The sequence below is a fragment of the Oncorhynchus nerka genome, linkage group LG7 (genome assembly GCF_034236695.1).
Source record: "Oncorhynchus nerka isolate Pitt River linkage group LG7, Oner_Uvic_2.0, whole genome shotgun sequence".
In the NCBI taxonomy this organism is placed as follows: Eukaryota; Metazoa; Chordata; class Actinopteri; order Salmoniformes; family Salmonidae; genus Oncorhynchus; species Oncorhynchus nerka.
The window spans coordinates 69558796-69583196 of record NC_088402.1 but is presented as its reverse complement, the minus strand read 5'-3'; the positions used below and the strand labels follow the sequence as shown (position 1 = coordinate 69583196).

Below are 24401 nucleotides of genomic sequence, written 5' to 3'. Positions count from 1 at the left end.
CCTCGTCTCTCAGGGGTACATAACTTCAGCCTTTATCCCCTGACTTACACCTAGTCTCTCAGGGGTACATAACTTCAGCCTTTATCCCCTGACTTACACCTCGTCTCTCAGGGGTACATAACTTCAGCCTTTATCCCCCGACTTACACCTAGTCTCTCAGGGGTACATAACTTCAGCCTATATCCCCTGACTTACACCTAGTCTCTCAGGGGTACATAACTTCAGCCTTTATCCCCTGACTTACACCTCGTCTCTCAGGGGTACATAACTTCAGCCTTTATCCCCTGACTTACACCTCGTCTCTCAGGGGTAAATAACTTCAGCCTATGTTCCCTGCCAACTCACACTACACTAGACACTTCTCTGACTGAGGCAAACTCGCTGTGGAAATCCTGTCACACAGGCGTAGCCTCAAAGCAGCAGGCTATTTGTGAGTAATGTGAAGGAGAGTTTACAGAGGCCAAGAGTAGGTAGCTCCCACTTGCAGGATTACCAGTTAAGCCCTGGGACCTTGAGAGAGGATTGCCCCCAAAAAACATCATTTTAAAATGCCAGAAAATAAATAATACATTTGTTTTCCTGACAATGGCCTGGGGCAAGAGGAAAAACATGCCTCCAATCAAATTCTAGGGTGAATCACAAAAATCCTGCACACAGAGAAGACTAATCTCCTCATGAATTTCACTGTCCACAGCCACGACCATGAGCAGAAATTCAACACTAGACACAGTGGTATCAAGCAGTAACAAAAAAAAGGATTCCAAATTGTTTCTTGAAGTCCAACAGTCTACATCGTACCTTGCTCATTCAGTCCAAATGTGTGTGTGTGAGCTAGCAGGGTTCCTTAAGTCACCCACACAATCCCAACATCCCCTGGAATTAGCTTCAAGAAGACAGACTCACTATCCAGAACCACTGGCTGGCATTCTGAGGCACTCCTCCGGTCACCGCGGCAACCGGGCTGAGGGGAATATGGCATGACAAACGCTGCCACCATTTGCCGGGTCACCAACTAGGGCTTATTGCTCGGTCACAAATGTCAAACTTAATGTCTCACTGTTGACAAGTAGGTTAGTCATCCAAGGATATCTTGCAGAATGGAGAAACCTTTGAAAATGAATGACTCCTGACAATTTCATCTGACTCCTGACACTTTCAACTGTCACCTCTGATGTGTCACTGATGAGGTTACAAACTGAAGATAACAGGGAGTACAAACTGAAGATAACAGGGAGTGCAGACTGCTGCAGTTCTTGTCAAGACACTGAAGAACTGCAATGCTACATTTCCACCAAGAACAACACGTTTAAATCTGTAGTTAGTAGTCTGGAAGACAGAGGACATGACAGTCACACACAACATGACCATGGGATCATTATGATTCTGGATGGCACCGTCCACCACACAGACTTCACAGGTTGGGCCCTTTTACTGAGCTTGCTGTCGATCTGAGCTAAATTCTTAATTCCCCAACACAGTTCAATTGATACCTTGCTTTCACAGAACCTCCCAGACTGAGCTGAGGGCCAAAAAGCCCCATCCGGTGGGAGCGAGTCAGACAATAAGGTAATTTGACCCGGCATGGACACTGGGGCTGCTGGACAATAGAGGCCTGGACATACAGTGCCATCGGAAAGTATTCATAGACTTTTCCCCTCAAAATGACGGTACAGCCTTAAATAAACATGTCATCCATTTTAGATTATCTTCAGAAACCTATACACAATACTCCACAATGAGAAAGCAAACAGGTTTTTAGATTATCTTCAGAAACCTATACACAATACTCCACAATGAGAAAGCAAACAGGTTTTTAGATTATCTTCAGAAACCTATACACAATACTCCACAATGAGAAAGCAAACAGGTTTTTAGATTATCAGAAACCTATACACAATACTCCACAATGAGAAAGCAAACAGGTTTTTAGATTATCTTCAGAAACCTATACACAATACTCCACAATGAGAAAGCAAACAGGTTTTTAGATTATCTTCAGAAACCTATACACAATACTCCACAATGAGAAAGCAAACAGGTTTTTAGATTATCTTCAGAAACCTATACACAATACTCCACAATGAGAAAGCAAACAGGTTTTTAGATTATCTTCAGAAACCTATACACAATACTCCACAATGAGAAAGCAAACAGGTTTTTAGATTATCTTCAGAAACCTAGAAACAATACTCCACAATGAGAAAGCAAACAGGTTTTTAGATTATCTTCAGAAACCTATACACAATACTCCACAATGAGAAAGCAAACAGGTTTTTAGATTATCTTCAGAAACCTATACACAATACTCCACAATGAGAAAGCAAACAGGTTTTTAGATTATCTTCAGAAACCTATACACAATACTCCACAATGAGAAAGCAAACAGGTTTTAGATTATCAGAAACCTATACACAATACTCCACAATGAGAAAGCAAACAGGTTTTTAGATTATCTTCAGAAACCTATACACAATACTCCACAATGAGAAAGCAAACAGGTTTTTAGATTATCTTCAGAAACCTATACACAATACTCCACAATGAGAAAGCAAACAAACAGAAACCTATACACAATACTCCACAATGAGAAAGCAAACAGGTTTTTAGATTATCTTCAGAAACCTATACACAATACTCCACAATGAGAAAGCAAACAGGTTTTTAGATTATCTTCAGAAACCTATACACAATACTCCACAATGAGAAAGCAAACAGGTTTTTAGATTATCTTCAGAAACCTCCACAATGAGAAAGCAAACAGGTTTTTAGATTATAGCAAACATTATCTTCAGAAACCTATACACAATACTCCACAATGAGAAAGCAAACAGGATTTTTAGATTATCTTCAGAAACCAGGTTTTTAGATACACAATACTCCACAATGAGAAAGCAAACAGGTTTTAGATTATTTCAGATTATCTTCAGAAACCTATACACAAACTCCACAATGAGAAAGCAAACAGGTTTTTAGATTATCTTCAGAAACCTATACACAATACTCCACAATGAGAAAGCAAACAGGTTTTTAGATTATCTTCAGAAACCTATACACAATACTCCACAATGAGAAAGCAAACAGGTTTTAATTATCTTCAGAAACCTATACACAATACTCCACAATGAGAAAGCAAACAGGTTTTAGATTATCTTCAGAAACCTATACACAATACTCCACAATGAGAAAGCAAACAGGAAACCTATACACAATACTCCACAATGAGAAAGCAAACAGGTTTTTAGATTATCTTCAGAAACCTATACACAATACTCCACAATGAGAAAGCAAACAGGTTTTTAGATTATCTTCAGAAACCTATACACAATACTCCACAATGAGAAAGCAAACAGGTTTTAGATTATCTTCAGAAACCTATACACAATACTCCACAATGAGAAAGCAAACAGGTTTTAGATTATCTTCAGAAACCTATACACAATACTCCACAATGAGAAAGCAAACAGGTTTTAGATTATCTTCAGAAACCTATACACAATACTCCACAATGAGAAAGCAAACAGGTTTTTAGATTATCTTCAGAAACCTATACACAAACTCCACAATGAGAAAGCAAACAGGTTTTTAGATTATCTTCAGAAACCTATACACAATACTCCACAATGAGAAAGCAAACAGGATTATTTAGAAACCTTATACTCCACAATGAGAAAGCAAACAGGTTTTTAGATTATCTTCAGAAACCTATACACAATACTCCACAATGAGAAAGCAAACAGGTTTTTAGATTATCTTCAGAAACCTATACACAATACTCCACAATGAGAAAGCAAACAGGTTTTTAGATTATCTTCAGAAACCTATACACAATACTCCACAATGAGAAAGCAAACAGGTTTTTAGATTATCTTCAGAAACCTATACACAAACCACAATGAGAAAGCAAACAGGTTTTTTAGATTATCTTCAGAAACCTATACACAATACTCCACAATGAGAAAGCAAACAGGTTTTTAGATTATCTTCAGAAACCTATACACAATACTCCACAATGAGAAAGCAAACAGGTTTTTAGATTATCTTCAGAAACCTATACACAATACTCCACAATGTTTTTAGATTATCTTCAGAAACCTATACACAATACTCCACAATGAGAGCAAACAGGTTTTTTAGATTATCTTCAGAAACCTATACACAATACTCCACAATGAGAAAGCAAACAGGTTTTTAGATTATCTTCAGAAACCTATACACAATACTCCACAATGAGAAAGCAAACAGGTTTTAGATTATCTTCAGAAACCTATACACAATACTCCACAATGAGAAAGCAAACAGGTTTTTAGATTATCTTCAGAAACCTATACACAATACTCCACAATGAGAAAGCAAACATCAGAAACCTATCCACAATGAGAAAGCAAACAGGGATTATTTCAGAAATTATCTTCAATGAGAAACCTATACAGGTTTTTAGATTACAATACTCCACAATGAGAAAGCAAACAGGTTTTTAGATTATCTTCAGAAACCTATACACAATACTCCACAATGAGAAAGCAAACAGGTTTTTAGATTATCTTCAGAAACCTATACACAATACTCCACAATGAGAAAGCAAACAGGTTTTTAGATTATCTTCAGAAACCTATACACAATACTCCACAATGAGAAAGCAAACAGGTTTTTAGATTATCTTCAGAAACCTATACACAATACTCCACAATGAGAAAGCAAACAGGTTTTTAGATTATCTTCAGAAACCTATACACAATACTCCACAATGAGAAAGCAAACAGGTTTTTAGATTATCTTCAGAAACCTATACACAATACTCCACAATGAGAAAGCAAACAGGTTTTTTAGATTATCTTCAGAAACCTATACACAATACTCCACAATGAGAAAGCAAACAGGTTTTTAGATTATCTTCAGAAACCTATACACAATTCCACAATGAGAAAGCAAACAGGTTTTAGATTATCTTCAGAAACCTATACACAATACTCCACAATGAGAAAGCAAACAGGTTTTTAGATTATCTTCAGAAACCTATACACAATACTCCACAATGAGAAAGCAAACAGGTTTTTAGATTATCTTCAGAAACCTATACACAATACTCCACAATGAGAAAGCAAACAGGTTTTTAGATTATCTTCAGAAACCTATACACAATACTCCACAATGAGAAAGCAAACAGGTTTTTAGATTATCTTCAGAAACCTATACACAATACTCCACAATGAGAAAGCAAACAGGTTTTTAGATTATCTTCAGAAACCTATACACAATACTCCACAATGAGAAAGCAAACAGGTTTTTAGATTATCTTCAGAAACCTATACACAATACTCCACAATGAGAAAGCAAACAGGTTTTTAGATTATCTTCAGAAACCTATACACAATACTCCACAATGAGAAAGCAAACAGGTTTTTAGATTATCTTCAGAAACCTATACACAATACTCCACAATGAGAAAGCAAACAGGTTTTTAGATTATCTTCAGAAACCTATACACAATACTCCACAATGAGAAAGCAAACAGGTTTTTAGATTATCTTCAGAAACCTATACACAATCTCCACAATGAGAAAGCAAACAGGTTTTAGATTATCTTCAGAAACCTATACACAATACTCCACAATGAGAAAGCAAACAGGTTTTTAGATTATCTTCAGAAACCTATACACAATACTCCACAATGAGAAAGCAAACAGGTTTTTAGATTATCTTCAGAAAACCTCCACAATGAGAAAGCAAACAGGTTTTTAGATTACAGAAACCTATACTCCACAATGAGAAAGCAAACAGGTTTTTAGATTATCTTCAGAAACCTATACACAATACTCCACAATGAGAAAGCAAACAGGTTTTTAGATTATCTTCAGAAACCTATACACAATACTCCACAATGAGAAAGCAAACAGGTTTTTAGATTATCTTCAGAAACCTATACACAATACTCCACAATGAGAAAGCAAACAGGTTTTTAGATTATCTTCAGAAACCTATACACAATACTCCACAATGAGAAAGCAAACAGGTTTTTAGATTATCTTCAGAAACCTATACACAATACTCCACAATGAGAAAGCAAACAGGTTTTTAGATTATCTTCAGAAACCTATACACAATACTCCACAATGAGAAAGCAAACAGGTTTTTAGATTATCTTCAGAAACCTATCTCCACAATGAGAAAGCAAACAGGTTTTAGATTATCTTCAGAAACCTACACACTCCACAATGAGAAAGCAAACAGGTTTTTAGATTATCTTCAGAAACCTATACACAATACTCCACAATGAGAAAGCAAACAGGTTTTAGATTATCTTCAGAAACAATACTCCACAATGAGAAAGCAAACATTATCTTCAGAAACCTATACCACAATGAGAAAGCAAACAGGTTTTTAGATTATCTTCAGAAACCTATACACAATACTCCACAATGAGAAAGCAAACAGGTTTTTAGATTCACAATGAGAAAGCAAACAGGTTTTTAGATTATCTTCAGAAACCTATACACAATACTCCACAATGAGAAAGCAAACAGGAAACCTATTTTAGAGGTTTTTATCTTCAGAAACCTATACACAATACTCCACAATGAGAAAGCAAACAGGTTTTTAGATTATCTTCAGAAACCTATACACAATACTCCACAATGAGAAAGCAAACAGGTTTTTAGATTATCTTCAGAAATACACAATACTCCACAATGAGAAAGCAAACAGGTTTTTAGATTATCTTCAGAAACCTATACACAATACTCCACAATGAGAAAGCAAACAGGTTTTTAGATTATCTTCAGAAACCTATACACAATACTCCACAATGAGAAAGCAAACAGGTTTTTAGATTATTATCTTCCACAATGAGAAACAAACAGGTTTTAGATTATCTTCAGAAACCTATACCACAATGAGAAAGCAAACAGGTTTTTAGATTATCTTCAGAAACCTATACACAATACTCCACAATGAGAAAGCAAACAGGTTTTTGAGAAAGCAAACAGGTTTTTAGATTATCTTCAGAAACCTATACACAATACTCCACAATGAGAAAGCAAACAGGTTTTTAGATTATCTTCAGAAACCTATACACAATACTCCACAATGAGAAAGCAAACAGGTTTTTAGATTATCTTCAGAAACCTATACACAATACTCCACAATGAGAAAGCAAACAGGTTTTTAGATTATCTTCAGAAACCTATACACAATACTCCACAATGAGAAAGCAAACAGGTTTTTAGATTATCTTCAGAAACCTATACACAATACTCCACAATGAGAAAGCAAACAGGTTTTTAGATTATCTTCAGAAACCTATACACAATACTCCACAATGAGAAAGCAAACAGGTTTTTAGATTATCTTCAGAAACCTATACACAATACTCCACAATGAGAAAGCAAACAGGATTTTTAGAAACCTTATCTCCACAATGAGAAAGCAAACAGGTTTTAAACCAGAAACCTATACACAATACTCCACAATGAGAAAGCAAACAGGTTTTTAGATTATCTTCAGAAACCTATACACAATACTCCACAATGAGAAAGCAAACAGGTTTTTAGATTATTATTATTATTATTAAATGTATACCAAATAAAACACAGAAATACCTTAAGTATTCAGACCCTTTGCTTTTGAGACTCAACAACAGGTGCATCCCGTTTCCATTGATCATCCTTGAGATGTTTCCACAAATTGGAGTCCACCTATGGCAAATTCAACTGGTTGGACATGATTTGAAAAGGTACACACCTGCCTATATAAAGGTCCTTTAGTTGACAGTGCATGTCACAGCAAAAACCAAGCCATGGGGTTGAAGGAATTGTCTTTAGAGCTCTGAGGCAGAATTGTGTTAAGACACAAATTTGGGGAAGGTTACCAAAAAATGTCTGCAGCATTGAAGGTCCCCAAAAACACAGTGGCCTCCCTCATTCTTAAATGGAAGAAGTTTGGAACCACCAAGACCCTTCCTAGAGCTGGCCGCCCGGCCAAATTGAGCAATCGGGGGAGAAGGGCCTTGGTCAGGGATGTGACCAAGAACCCGATGGTCACTGACAGAGCTCTAGAGTTCCTCTGTGGAGTTCATCTGTGGAGAACATTCCAGAAGGACAACCTTCTCTGCAGCACTCCACTAATCAGGCATTTATGGTAGAGTGGCCTGATGGAAGCCTCTCCTCAGTAAAAGGCACGACAGCCGCTTGGAGTTTGCCAAAAGGCCCCTAAAGACTCTCAGACCATGAGAAACAAGAGTATCTGGTCTGATGAAACTATTTGGCCTGAATGCCAAGCATCACGTCTGGAGAAAACTTGGCACCATCCCTACAGTGAAGCATGGTGGTGGCAGCATCATGCTGTGGGGATGTTTTCAGCGGCAGGGACTGGGAGACTAGTCAGGATCGAGGCAAAGATGAACGGAGTAAAGTAGAGAGAACTTTGATGAAAACCTGCTCCAGAGTGCTCAGGACCTCAGACTGGGGCGAAGCTTCACCTTCCAACAGGACAACAACCCGAAACACACAGCCAAGACAACGCAGGAGTCTCAATGTCCTTGAGTGGCCAAGCCAGAGCCCGGACTAAATGTAATATTTTAAATGTGATATTTCACTTATTTTTTTAATACATTAGCACCAAATATATATATATATACTGTTTTTGCTTTGTCATTATGGGGTATTGTGTGTAGATTTATGAGGGAAAAAACTATTTATTCAATTTTAGAATAAGGCTGTAACCTAACAAAACGTGGAAAAGTCAAGGGGTCTGAATACTATCCGAAGGCACTGTATATCCTGCATCATCTGGAGCAGACAGAATGTAATATGCCTAGGGTTTCCCAAACTTGGTCCCGGGGACCCCAATGGGTGCATGTTTTGTTTTTTCCCCAAGCACTACACAGCAGATTCAAACAATCAATTGATCCTAAAGCTTTGAACATTTGAATCATCTGTGCAGTGTTAGGACAAAAACCAAAACGTGCACCTCTTGGGATCCTGAGGACCGAGTTTGGCAAACGCTGGCCTAGTGTATAATGGAATAAAAGTGATTACATAAGTATTAATTAAAGAAAATTATTAATTAAAGAGCCATTGACATCCTCGCTGACATCCTCGCTGCATCTATTTAACCTTTTCATACTATTTCCAATGCAGGAGTCAGCCTTTTAATTGGGGAGGTCAGGGGTGAGCATCCCACTCTGTGGGCGCGCACACACACATCTGAGCAGAGCATGAATATAAAGTGTCTCAAAGGACAGGAGACCGGGGATGAGGGGCTCGTGCTGCAGATCAACATGACATTCGCTACCCTGTCCAGGCTGTGACATATGACGGATGGCTCCATTTACACCACTACATGTCACCAGGGCTGAAAGAGCCATGCAGTCCACAGCTTCCCAGTATTAGTTGACAATGACATACAAGTCAATAAATAACTGAAAATACAATAACATGAATATATCAACTAAAACCAGAGAGGACAGATGTATTTATGACCTTTAGGTGAAGAAGGAAAGTGTGAGGCTGTTAAATATACTAGTGTTGTATGGCTTCGGAGTAAATCCATGTCAGCGCTAGTCTCTCTGCATCTAGCAGGGTGGGGAGTGGACTCTCACCTCTCATGATGTGCCGCACCACTTTGACAGAGCCTCCCCTCAGGTTGAGGATCTGATGCACCCTCTGCTGCAGCTGAGAGGAAAAAAGGAAAGACAGGGTCATGACTTTCACCGAATCCCTGATAACGGTAGCGGACTGTACACTGTGACATACAGTTACACTATTTCACTCAGAGGTTTCGCTAAGAAGATAACTAGAAGGTACCAGAAGCAGGAGCTGAATCTCCATATACATTGTGCATACAGACATCCTACCTGGGATATCCCAGAGTTGCTGATCTCCACCATGATATAACAGAGGAGCTGGAGGACAAACAGTCCAGCATCCAGCCTCCGTAGGTAGAACTCATCCTCCATCACATCATCCAGAATCTCACCACGTTTAACCATGTCCTGTCACACACACACACACAAAAAGGGAGGGATAAAAATTGAAGGAATCATTAATTCAAGTGTTGTTTCTCAACCTTTGCACATTCAATTTCTTTATTGATCATGTCAACCTGCAAATCAATTGATTAAAGAGTTAAGTGGCTAGAGGGTCTGCTCTGTTGGCATGCACACCTACATAGTTATCAATCTTAACAAATCGGTCCGTATGCCAATAATGTATGGCTGTCAATGCACGACGGCCACATTAATCATCATTCTGAGCCATTGAAACAGACTGAGAAGGGGCTTCTAGCATGTGGTGCCTAACTCCTAACAATGACGACTTGACAGTGAAGAACTTCAACAGAACTCTGATGTGCATGTTAGCCATTACCCTGCTTCCAGCCCAGGTGGGGAACATGACAGTTGGCATTCTTTAATGGATATAATCACATTGCTGGACATTGGCCTCCTCCCCCAGGACTAAATCTCCTTTCAAGGGATATTCTGGCATCAGAACCCCTTGGAGAGGGAGTCATATTTCTGGCATGCACACAGCAGCAGAAGTGTGCTTTAGTAGACGAACAAAGGGTATCTAACAGGAAAATGAAATCGACGCTCTATATATGCGCAAACAAATAGAGGATCCTTTAAAGGGGTTTGTGATGAAAACAAATTGCTCTTCAAATGAGGAGCCAAAGGGTAATACTGTGTGCTTGACATTTAGATTCAAATACTGAAGCTGGTCTGTCTGTTGGTTTGAATTTGAAAGCATTACAACATTTAAGGGCTTCATCAATTCAAATAAATCATATCAAGACACATTCAAGCTAGAAAAATGTATGACGTTAATCTTAAAATATCTTTAGTCTGTTTCACAGTATAAATCCAGATAACTATTTTGGGAACTTGCAACTCTAGCCTGTTTAGATGTAAAACAATAGGCCTGCCCATGATTTAAAAAATAATATATTTTAAAAAACCATTCAAATGGAGGAAAACTTTTCCTCTGGGGAGAAGGCTGGTGCAGCTTTCAGAAAAAAAACGGCTGCTTGTTCCAAGGCGGTCCTCTCATGCAGGCTTGCTACTGCATCAGATCCAGTGGATAAAAATGGCTGTATATGCTAATGTATAGCAAACCCTAGGGACAAGGGGACTAGCAAACATACCAGTTAGTCCGTCCTCATTACACAGTAAATTATTGGAGTGAAGAAAAACATTTTCAAAGGAAGCCTGGATGACTCAATTAAAGGCATAAAGGTCTGACAACCGACTGCCAAGGAGAAAGTAAAAAGGACAGATTCTTATTCCTTTCTCTTTCCACATCCTATTCCGGCGCAGGTGTTAATATGACAACAGCAAAATGGAACGAACGCTGGCTCCATGCTTTTCCTCTGGTGGGATGCAAAGACTGAATTAATGTGACTTCCTTGTCAGCACCTCCTTTGAGCTTACTGTAGCCGTCTGTAGGGCTTACTGAATCCTTTCACTTGTGTTGTGTAAGAGTAGCTGAGATAAAGGGAGAAAAACATGCTAAGAAGGAGAGAGATGCTGATTTTCCCTTTTGATAATCACACAGATGACCATGTAGGTCAGGGATCATCAACTAGATTTCTTTCTGGAGTGGATGGTCAGGAGGCCGGAACATAATTACAAATACTTTGTAGACTGCAAATTGACCGCAAGAAGCCCAAACAGATATCATATTTGACTAAAACAATGATTTTAAATCTTGCTTAGATTTGTATACAATAACATATTATGCAGGGGAATACTTTGGAACACATTTCCAAAAGTAAAATCTCTTGGAGCTGATTTGCTGGTGTTTTTACAGGTCTTTAATGTCCAACAAATCAAATAAAAACTTGGGGGGCCAAATAAAGTCACGGGCCTGCATCGCCAGTTGGGGAACCCTGATTTAGGCTTTTCAGAAATCAAATGGCATTTTTCTCTAATTTGATCTAACCTAGAGTCCCAGAAATACAGGCAACCACCCACACACAAACATAGCTGTCTACACACACACACACACACACACACACACACACACACACACACTTTAAGCAATCACAAGGCTCAATAAGACTCCAGCAGTTGGCTGGGAGATGAGTCAGAGCTATAGGACCTTTCCAGGCCTGATCCCTACCCAGCTCCCATCAATCCCTCAGCACACAGCCAGAGCCCTCCTGCACACAGAGGCTGAGGTAATGGATGTCTGAGCTACAGCTCCATTCCCTTAATGAGGCAGGAGCAGGTCAGGGGAGGAAGACAGGAAGCAGGGAGAGAGAAGAGCAAAAATAGCCAATGCATTGAAAACCAACCACGTACACTTAAATTGGAAGAAAGGTATGGTAGGCTATAGGCAAGGTGGGGGAAGGCGAAAGCAAGTTGCATTTCTGGATCCTTTGAAATCCTTTCTCCTTTGAAATCCTTTCAGCATTGAAACGCCCAGTTATGAATGTAGTTTGCAAGCCGAATGTGCAGGGTGTGCATGTCTACATCTATAGCATGATCATTAGGATAGTGTGGCTGACTACTAGAGTTAGTGGTAGTTACGACTCCTCCTAGGTCCCTGCCTGCAGTCAGTAGAGACCTGACTAACCCGACAGTGGCTGTAGCAGGGTTTCTGTTAGGAAAATGTGTCGCCAGACATTTGACCGGCAGCGTTTTATTTTATTGGACATTTGAGAAATTTACCGGATCTATAAGCATTGCGTGTGTAACCTAATTATGCCGTTCACCCACGGTGCTCAGAATGACAGAAACCATATTTGGGTTATTTTAATTCATATTAATATGCAAGTCGAGGATGCAACAATGTGTGGTCCTTCTTGTGCACTTTAAAGATGTTAGAACAACTGATCACATTTACTTTTCCTCAGCCAACAAGACGAGTAACTAACAGCAACATCACTATCCTATTTCAATCTACTATCCCCCATAGTTGAACATTTTACTTATTCTATTGGTCAGTTTGTCAAGAAAGAAATAGCCTATTCCAAACAGACACTTGGACAGATTATACACTAAGTATATAAAACATTGGGGACACGTTCCTAATATTGAGTTGCACCCCCACCCTTTTGCCCTCAGAACAGCCTGAATTCGTCGAGGCATGGACTCTACAAGGTGTCAAAAGCATTCCACAGGGATGCTGGCCCATGTTGACGCCAATGCTTCCCACAGTCTTGTCAAGTTGGATGGATGTCCTTTGGATGGGAGACCATTCTTGATACACAGGAAAATGTTGAGCGTGAAAAACCCTGAAGTGTTGCATTTGTTGACACACTCAAACCGATACACCGGGCACCTACGACCATACCCCGTTCATAGGCACATCTTTTGCCTTGCATATTCACCCTCTGAACGGCACACATACACAATCCAGTCTCAATTGTCTCAAGGCTTAAAAATCCTTCTTTAACCTGCCTCCTCCCCTTCATCTACACGGACTGAAGTGGATTTAACAATTGACACCAATAAGGGATCATAGCTTTCACCTGGTCAGTCTCATGGAAACAGCAAGTGTCCTAACGCAGTAGGCTACGCATGAAAGTTTGTTTCATAATGCAATTAGCTGGAAAACCACATTGTCAAAAGCACACCGCACACAGGAGCGGTTTCATGTGACAGGGATGAAAATATCCATTAGATATTTAGGAAGAGGGGAGTTCTAATATGCAACAACTAACCTGAGCTGCTAATATGACTAGGATTGTGCCTTTGGCTACTGGACAATGAAAGAACGTTTATATAAAATAATCCCACGGATAAGGTATGATTTTGGCTAGGCTACTTTGAAGCAAGGTAAGATACGCATCATAATATGTAGTAAAGCGTTCAGGTTTCAAACAAATATGTTTTCAAAATGCATACTGTCTCCAGCTCATTGCAAAGTGGTGTGTAACACGCTGATGAAGCCTGCCTTCTGTTGCCTACGCATTTGTTGTTTGAGATGCTGATGAAGCCTGCCTGCTGTTGCCTACGCATTTGTTGTTTGAGATGCTGATGAAGCCTGCCTTCTGTTGCCTACGCATTTGCTGTTTGAGATGCTGATGAAGCCTGCCTGCTGTTGCCTACGCATTTGTTGTTTGAGATGCTGATGAAGCCTGCCTTCTGTTGCCTACGCATTTGCTGTTTGAGATGCTAATGGAAGCCTGCCTTCTGTTGCCTACGCATTTGCTGTTTGAGATGCTGATGAAGCCTGCCTTCTGTTGCCTACGCATTTGTTGTTTGAGATGCTGATGAAGCCTGCCTTCTGTTGCCTACGCATTTGCTGTTTGAGATGCTAATGGAAGCCTGCCTTCTGTTGCCTACGCATTTGCTGTTTGAGATGCTGATGAAGCCTGCCTTCTGTTGCCTACGCATTTGTTGTTTGAGATGCTGATGAAGCCCTGCCTTCTGTTGCCTACGCATTTGTTGTTTGAGATGCTAATGAAGCCTGCCTTCTGTTGCCTACGCATTTGCCGTTTGAGATGCTGATGAAGCCTGCCTTCTGTTGCCTATACATTTACTGTTTGAGATGCTGATGAAGCCTGCCTTCTGTTGCCTATACATTTACTGTTTGAGATGCTGATGAAGCCTGCCTTCTGTTGCCTATACATTAACTGTTTGAGATGCTGATGAAGCATGCCTTCTGTTGCCTATACATTTGCTGTTTGAGATGCTGATGAAGCCTGCCTTCTGTTGCCTATACATTAACTGTTTGAGATGCTGATGAAGCCTGCCTTCTGTTGCCTATACATTTGCTGTTTGAGATGCTGATGAAGCCTGCCTTCTGTTGCCTATACATTAACTGTTTGAGATGCTGATGAAGCCTGCCTTCTGTTGCCTATACATTTACTGTTTGAGATGCTGATGAAGCCTGCCTTCTGTTGCCTATACATTTGCTGTGTGAGATGCTGATGAAGCCTGCCTTCTGTTGCCTATACATTTGTTGTTTGAGATGCTGATGAAGCCTGCCTGCTGTTGCCTACGCATTTGTTGTTTGAGATGCTGATGAAGCCTGCCTTCTGTTGCCTACGCATTTGCTGTTTGAGATGCTGATGAAGCCTGCCTGCTGTTGCCTACGCATTTGTTGTTTGAGATGCTGATGAAGCCTGCCTTCTTTTGCCTACACATTTGTTGTTTGAGATGCTGATGAAGCCTGCCTTCTGTTGCCTATACATTTGCTGTTTGAGATGCTGATGAAGCCTGCCTTCTGTTGCCTATACATTTGCTGTTTGAGATGCTGATGAAGCCTGCCTTCTGTTGCCTATACATTTACTGTTTGAGATGCTGATGAAGCCTGCCTTCTGTTGCCTAAACATTTGCTGTGTGAGATGCTGATGAAGCCTGCCTTCTGTTGCCTATACATTTGCTGTGTGAGATGCTGATGAAGCCTGCCTTCTGTTGCCTATACATTTGCTGTTTGAGATGCTGATGAAGCCTGCCTTCTGTTGCCTATACATTTGCTGTTTGAGATGCTGATGAAGCCTGCCTTCTGTTGCCTATACATTTACTGTTTGAGATGCTGTAGCAGCAGCTCTCGCGCTGTCTGACAGATTTTCCGCTCAAAAGGTTCCGTATCTGTATGTTGTACGCGTGTGATTGAGATACTGAACAAAATATACTGTACACACACGCCAATTAAATTCCACTAAATGAACCTATAGACCGATAAGCATGACCAGTCAAATGTATTTCCATCGACTGGTATTTCCATCAATGAAGAGGCTAAAAAGCATTATTTCGAAAGAAGATTTTTTTCTTCAACTCCCGGACAATTGGCCTGCGCCTATTTTATTTATTGCTTTTCTAATAAATAAAAAAAACTGCCAAAAGCTAGCTATTACTGGCTAACAGAAAACCTGGGCTGCAGCAGTAATTACTTGTCAGCGCCAATCAATTGCACAGCAACTTAGCACTTTCTGTCTGCCTCCCTCTGCCTACCTGCCTTGCAATAAGACATGAGAGAGAGGGGGGCGGACGACAATGTGGGGACTTATTCCAATTCACAGTGCCTTTCTTAACGCAACCATTAAATAGAAGATGAGATGAGTTTCATTTGTTGCAAACAGACAGACCTTTCTGGGTTCTCAATACCGCACTAAGGAATTTTGCTCTATGCATGACAGATTGACCAGGTAAATCCAGGTGAAAGCTATGATCCTTTTTGACGTCACTTGTTAAATCCACTTCAAATCAGTGTAGATAAAGGGAAGGAGACAGGTTAAAGAAGCCTTGGGACAATTGAGACATGGATTGTGTAAGTGTGCCATTCAGAGGGTGGATGGACAAAAGATTTAAGTGCCTATGAACAGGGTATGGTAGTAGGTGCCAGGCACACCAGTTTGAGTGTCAAGAACTGCAATACTGCTGGGATTTTCACGCTCAACAGTTTCCCGTGTGTATCAAGACTGGTCCACCACCCAAAGGAGGGGGGGGGGGGTAGCAACTCAATAGTAGGAAGATGTTCCCAATGTTTTGTACACTCAAAGTTAACCAATTGATTCTTGAAGAATAGAACTTAAAGTGCCTCATTCAACTGCCATACCCCATCAGAACCCAAAATATAAGCTTGTTCTTACAGCAATGTTAAAAACAATGTTAATGTAAACAAATGCTGTATAGCTTTAAAACATGGTTAAAACTATAATTTTGATAGCATGGACGGTCAGCCATTGCATCCATAGCTCGGTCTATGAATTTGAGAGTGGTCACATTTCTCCAGATTCCATCCTTCAGGTTTTTGCCAAAACAGAGGCGGGGTGTCAACATTGTTATTGTTTGAATTAGGGACTCTAGTTTTAAATCGCTCTCAAATAGCATCCCTACTATTCCCACCACCAAGAAAAAGCGAGCCTGGCGGAATAAGGAGCTTATTAAATCCAGTCCTCAGATGCTGAGAAGTATACTCCTGTGGAATATCTGCTCATAATATGTTGCAGAGAGGAAAAGATTTAGCTTACCACCCCAAAATAACATCCTAAGTGGAGTGATAAAAACAGAACTGCTGATGGCAGCCAGTTGTACAAAACAAACGAAGTGGAGGAGGGAGATTAGGACACAGCAGGAAATGTCATCTTTATAGATACACCATATATACAAATGTATGTGGACACCCCTTCAAATTAGTGGATTGGGCTATTGCAGCCACACCCGTAGCTGACAGGTGTATAAATCGAGCACACAGTCATGCAATCTCCATAGACAAACATTGGCAGTAGAATGGCCATACTGAAGATCTCAGAGACTTTCAACGTGGCACTGTCATAGGATGCCACTTTTCCAACAAGTCAGTTCATCAAATTTCGGCCCTGCTCAAGCTGCCCCGGTCAACTGTAAGTGCTGTTATTGTGGAGTGGAAACGTCTAGGAGCAACAACGGCTCAGCCGCAATCTGGTAGGCCGAACGGGACAGCCGAGTGCTGAAGCAACAGCTCACTACGAGTTCCAAACTGCACCTGAAAGCAGCGTTACAACAGTAACTGTTCGTCGGGAGCTTCATGAAATGGGTTTCCATTAACGAGCAGCCGCACACAAGCCTAAGATCACCATGCACAATGCCAAGCGTCGGCTGGAGTGGTGTAAAGCTCGCCACCATTGGACTCTGGAAGAGTGGAAAGGTGTTCTCTGGAGTGATGAATCACGCTTCACCATCTGGCAGTCCGATGGACGAATCTGGGTTTGGCGGATGCCAGGAGAACGCACCTGCCCCAATGAATAGTGCAAACTGTAAAGTTTGGTGGAGGAGGAATAATGGTGTGCTTCCAACTTTCTGGCAACAGTTTGGGGAAGGCCCTTTCCTGTTTCAGCATGGCAATGCCCCCATGCACAAAGCGAGGTCCATACAGAATTGGTTTGTCGAGATCAGTGTGGGAGAACTTGACTGGCCTGCACAGAGCCCTGACCTCAACCCCATTGAACACCTTGGGGATGAATTAGAATGCTGACTGCGAGCCAGGCCTAATCAGCCAACATCAGTGCCCGACCTCACTAATGCTCATGGCTGAATGTAAGCAAGTCCCCGCAGAAATGTTCCAATCTCTATTGGACAGCCTTTCCAGAGGAGTGGAGGCTGTTATAGCAGCAAAGGCAAGACCAACTCCACTCTGTGACCAACTCCATTAATGCCAATGATTTTGGAATGAGATGATGTTTGACAAGCAGGTGTCCACATACTTGTAGTCATGTAGCGTACAAGACAACATCCTAGCCAGGACTGAAACAAGATACTCAAAGAAATTGTTACTAGTTTCTTCAACCTATAACTAAACATTTGAACAATGAAATAGGGGTATCCATGTGCATCAAGATAGTGAAGACAGAAAATCGGCTCTTTGGTTATTACTTGGTTATACTTGCACTCAAATGAATGTCAAGCCGTGTCAAGCTGTCCCGCTTTTTTTGCAAAGAATTAATCTCTCATCAGATATGAATCTGAAAGCTATCTCCCTCTTAAAACTCTACTACCTTCTCCTGCTAGAGAAGAGACTCCTCATCTCTTATCTCGCTCCTTCCACCTGTCTGAGTGAGCACAGCCTACAGACTAATCTGGACCTCACACATTCTCTAGGACCACGGGGCATCAAACTGAAACACTGCCTTGTTTAGCTGAGGCTGATCGGATCTTATTGGCAATCTCTGTCCGTAACAATGGAGAGGGATTCTAGCGACAACAAAGAGACATCACCCACTCACACCGCAGCATATTCTGAGTGGGTCCATGCAGTAGGAGGTGGAGAGCTTCTTAATGTAGACAATGACTTAAGGCACTAGATTTGAATCAAGGATTCCAGCCCCTCTCCAAGCTAGCCTCTAGTCCTGAAGTTGTGGCAATTACAAGCCTCTCTAAAAGGACTTCTTATCTAGACACTTGGAGCTGCTCTTGTTTCAGAGATATTGCCAGTCAAGGTTAGAATGCAAGCTGTTAATAGCAGGGGGAGGTGTAGGACTCCTACATGTTTCTCTCCTTCTATCCTCTTGTCAGCCAACTGAACAGCTTCCAGGTACTTAAAATGCAGCTCCATCAGTCTATCAACCTGTAGGACAGAGGGAGAAGACATCAGACACCAATGCAAGGCGCTATGCATACAAAACCCCATGGAGGGAGAAAATAGGATTCAGACAGCCAGAGGCTAGCATGTAGTATGTCTATAACCATGTGTGTCTGTAGCACCACTCAAGTAGCAGAGGGACTGTTGTCTCTATCACTGGTGGTGAAGTTAACTCTTTCCACCACAGGATCAATATTTTAGTCATTAACAGTGACCAGTCACAGGCTGATCAGTACATACTCACACCTGTACAAGGGGATCTCTATCAGGGAAGTGAATATGTAAAACATTTCCTGATTTGCTTTTTAAGAAATATTGCTGTGAAAATGATCTGCCAACAGTGGTGGATCAGTGAAGATCTCACCTTCTCACAGTCGTTCTCAGTGAACTTGCTAAGGAGCCTCGTCCTCTGCTGGGCTTTCAGGTTCCGCAGGCAGGAAGATATGATGGAACACACGTGTTCTGCAAAGGGAGGAGAACAATATCAGTGCCACTGAGGCTTCATCAAGGTAGCTCAGCTTCATCTTCATGGGGGGTTAGAAGTAGCCTAGTGTTACTGAACCCACAGTGCTGGGAGCCAATATTATACTGTATGTGAACATATTATGCATTTTCAGAATTCATAGGAGTAATAGACTATTGTAAAAACGTATATTCCAAGATCAGGTTATCGTCTGACAGTGGCAGGAATGGAAAAATATGATTACAAATTATCAGATTATTATTATTATTATTATTATTATTTCTTTGCAGAGCAAAGCATGGAGAATATTAACAGGGAAAACATTTAAAAAGTTATGACAAGTAAAAATCTATTTTCATTAAAAGGCTGTAATGCTCCACAACTGTTATTCTTGTCATCGAATTGAATTTCTGGTGGTGATAAAAAAGCCTTCTGTTGAGGATGTTTGGCCATTTAATGAGCTTGGGCTCCAAAACATCTGGTTAACAGACAAAATGACTAACAAAGAGGCAGTTAGTCCTAGAACTACTCTTGTTAACCTAATACACGCATCACAGAACATTTACTCTACCCCAGAGACACATCCATGTTGTTAAGGGCTTACACTTGCATCTGACATTTAGGGCTAAATCTGACTAAATAATAAATAAAGAAAATATGGAGTAATAAAAGTCACATGTTGGTATTAATTAGAGGTCAATTTTTAAGTTCAACTCATCTTGGAAGTTGCTAAGCAACAAGCAAAATACTTGATTCTTGATGTTTAAACTTGTCTTCAGCAAGGTGCTCAATACTGCTCTTCCATGTGCCATTCATTAAACACATTTTGAAGAGAGATAAGTGCCACACAAAGCAAGCTCACACCTCTATTCATTAGTGTTATCATTTACTGTTTGTGTTCATTATGAGAGTTAACTACCATTGTAATGTCACCAAGTGGACTGCCCCTCTATACTGTGTGCACATAATGAGAGGAATGCAACTTCTGGGGACACTATTTTGTCAACATAACCCGAGTAGCAATTATAGTCAGCACCTTGACACCACAGTGGGAAGTTACTGATCGCTACAGGGCACCCTCAACATACAGAACACGGTTTCCAGAAAATTTGGGGGAGTCTGGCATTTATTGCTCAAGATCGATGATTGATGCTGATTAAGACACTTGTCATCTGGTGGAGTTAGACTACCGATGGCATGAGAGGAGCTGCCGTCACCTCAAGCTTTAGGAGCTCAACTATGCTGACAAGAAATGAGAAGAAACATATAGCTTTTCTATGAAAACTAACAGCCAAATTATTGAGCAAGACAGGACCAAACAAATATATTTCAAAGGAAAAAAATCAGTCATCCTCTTACTAATTATAAACCCATCTTTTGGCAGTCACAGTGATAAGCCTGTACAATCAGAGGGATTTCTAATTCAGGAAGTACACAAACAGAACAACAGCATGTTCATCAAACAGCAGCACAGAGAGGAATTGCCGTCTCAGCTCTTGCTCACCTGCCCTCCAGAGGACCAGTGTCACATGGGCACAGTGGGGGTGTGGTGGATAAATTAGGACATTATTAGAGGCTGAATAAATAGTGTTTCAGCTGAAGGATTGGGACCGCTGCTAAAACTCTCCCTGGGCTGGAGCATGCTGTGGGAGACGAGCTGGACTGGAGAGTGGCAGCTCATCTCTGAGATAGTCTACTACTGTATGTAAGACATAATCTATGCCCTGGACTTCACTGTAGGCCAGGCCTGCTCATCTCTGTTACGAGGGTAAAAGGATAGGGTGTGTCTATGAGTTAGCTCATTAAAGTGCCACCAGACCATGGCACGCTCCAGAGCCCCTCAATGAGAAAAGCCATTAGCAACAGGGTCATGGTTGCAGTGTGACTTTCCACAGCCTGATGATTACATCCCAAGTGTGATAGAAGGCTTCAGCTTCAACACCTTAGTGCAGTAATCATGGCTCCATTACATGTATGTATGTATGTATGTATGTATGTATGTATGTAACTCAGTCACAATATTATGAATTGCTGCCTGTTGCAGGTTGTTGGCCTACATACCACATTTAATACCATGTGTGACCTGTTTGGTTTGAAGGGTTGAGGTTGAGACATGTTCCTGTTAAAGTCATTTCTATACCCAAACTTGGTTGGTTCAACATGATTGGTCCAACTTCGAGGGATTATGTTTGGTTAAATGTGGTCACAAAGATGATAAAGCTCCAATGTAGTTATTGTAGGAATAGGTGAATGTGCTAAATTAGTGAAATATGGTTGATTAAATGTATCGTCAATGATTTATCCAATTCTCTTATCACAAATCTATAAAACACAAGGCAGATAAATGCCATTTCAATCAGTGAGTAAAATACAGCTCCCTGTGCTCACTAACAAACCATTAGGCAAACAAAATGGCTGTCAGTTCACTTAAATACAGATTAATTTGTGTTAATGGAATCATGCAACTGGTAAAGAAAATGGCTGACAAGATTGATGGCACCAGCGCGGGAGATGTAAGTATATTACCCCATTACCCTCGCTTTTACACAACCCACAACAAGCAAACCACCAAGAACAAAGAGCAGCAAAAACAGAATGGTATATCAAATACAGGCACGGTACATACCAAAGGCACACATAATAACGACAGTTTAACCCCATTCGCTCAATACAGGAAGGCTGCATTGGCCAACTGTTCATTAGATGTGATGCAGCTCTATTACCCCTATCAAAGGCACATCACAATAAGATATAGCATAGACTGCAATATTAGTCTTAGGTCTCCCAACTGATAGAGGACCAGCATGGTTGATGCTGCCGGTTTCTCAGAGAGTAGCTCAATGCTGCAGTGTGCTTTTACAAGCTTCAACGGCATCCTCCCCTCCTTGGTGAATGATGGGAGGATATGCATGTTACACATTGCTGGTAGAACTCATGAGCTTAGACAACATATAGGCTATGCCACCACCCTGCTCCCTCTACCACAATCCCTAGTTCCCCCTCTTCCATAAGTCCGCAGCAGCAGAGAAAACAATGCTTCCCGTATCACAGCCACTGCAGCACAAAAAGCTTATTTCTCTCAAATTGTGAATACAAATTTGTTTTAGAGCTGTCACAGTCTAAGATAAAATGTTGGTTGACCGAAAGTCATCTGTTCTTTCGACCAATCGATTACCTTTTTTTTATTACATGTTTTTATGCATATATATATAGACAGACATTTTAATCAAATCAACTATATGCATTGAGCTTGTCTGATGCTTTAATCTTACAGTTTGATGCATCAAGACAGTTTCAGAGATCTAGATAACCAAAATGTTTAAAAAACATTCGCAGATTCTGCTATTACTCTCCTGAAGTTGCCAGTAATAGGCTACATGAGGAGTCAACAACCTTTCTCATGTGGAATGCCAATTTATCATACCATTTCTACTGATCAGCGCACCAGTTACGGTTTTCATATGCACATTTTCATGAAAGTTTAATTTAATTTATAATAACGTCTTCATATCGCAAACTCATTGTCATGTGGTTAATGAAAATTCTATCCAAATCTAAATGAAAATAACACCAACCTAAAATTACTTTTATTGCCAACTACGTAAAAACAGCCCACAAAGCCAACAAATAAAAGCATTGCAGCGTATTTCCTATGAATCACATTGCCAACACATGGCCTGTCTGCAACAAACTTGAAACATTGTATCAACTATTAACTTGGGTCAGGCCAGAAGCTAGAGCTACCGAACTTGCAACATTGTATAAAATATTCTAGGCCCTCAGAGTTTCCTGCACCAGTGAGCTCCGGACAGACACAGCTGTAGGCTATTTGCAAAAGGGATAAAAAGCAGTGCTTGACTATGGCAGGAGTTCACCAGAACTGAATACCTGCACCTCAAATGTTCTACAGCTTGAGCCCCTTGTTCCTTGTGTAGAATATTAGCTCATAAGTATTGTGGCTCTCCTGCACCTAAATATAAACAGTATGAACACCCCAAATTGAGTACCGGACCCTATTTAAATCCTAGTCGAGCACTGATAAAAAGCCTATTTTATGGTGTTTTCACTGGATCAGAGTAAGACATTTTTCTCTTTCATGCTGAGTGATTATCAAAAGGGAGAGAGTTGGAAAGGTTTTTTAAATACATTGAGGAACTATTGTAATTTTCAATGGATGTAAAAAAAATACTTAAATTTGCTTGATGTTTGAGACGAAGAAAACATTACTTTGAGAAGCTCGACAGGTGGTGGTGCGTTAAGCCAATCAGAAATACTATCAGAGACCTTCAGCGCAGCAGCGCCCCCTCAAGGTTCTGAGCCTGTCTGGCAGTGGTGGTCCTGCAAAGCCACAGCCCCCAGATGGGAGAGCATAATATACAAGGACATTCTCAAAGCTGCTAATGAGATCCTTGACGACCTTGTACCTGGGGATTCCGGTGGGGTGCCCCCACCCAGGCAGTGGCAGAGCTAGCAACACTATCTGCAGTAACCCATGGGGGGGGGTCACACTCGGACATTCACGGTGGTACAAAATCAAAGGTCTGACTGCATGGCGATGCTTGGGAATACGGTCACTACAGGGGACCATGTTGTAGGTGTTTCAGGGGAAGGGGGTATATCTGACCTCCATCAGGTATGTGACAATGGTTAATAAAATCTCCCCATTTTTTGCAGTTTTGCAGGCCTTCTCATACAGCTGCAACTATATACATTTGTAAATCAAGACCATTCTTGAGTTGGGTTCTGGGATGGTGCAACTGCTGAGAATTTTAGTATATGGTTGTTGTGGGGGAAAGGGGTGGAGTGTGTATCCCACAACTGTTGCGAGGGAGTAAAATATGTTAGGGACAATATAGGATGAATCACAATAATCTTTTGCTAAGATAATAATTGCTTGCCATAATGTAATTTTGTTAATGGCGAGAGGTAAAAAT

The 24401-nt window shown here is 40.7% G+C and overlaps 1 protein-coding gene across 1 annotated transcript in view; it reads right to left on the bottom strand.

Annotated features, from left to right (window-relative positions):
* Window positions 1-24401, bottom strand: part of ctnnbl1 (catenin, beta like 1) — a 48236-nt gene that overhangs the window by 815 nt on the left and 23020 nt on the right. Inside the window, exons 12-15 of the mRNA XM_029664742.2 lie at window positions 19369-19466; window positions 18909-18989; window positions 9851-9988; window positions 9596-9668 (exon numbers count right to left, since the gene is read on the bottom strand). Of these exons, the coding sequence (XP_029520602.1) occupies window positions 9596-9668; window positions 9851-9988; window positions 18909-18989; window positions 19369-19466 (390 nt within the window). The remainder of the gene's footprint in view (window positions 1-9595; window positions 9669-9850; window positions 9989-18908; window positions 18990-19368; window positions 19467-24401) is intronic.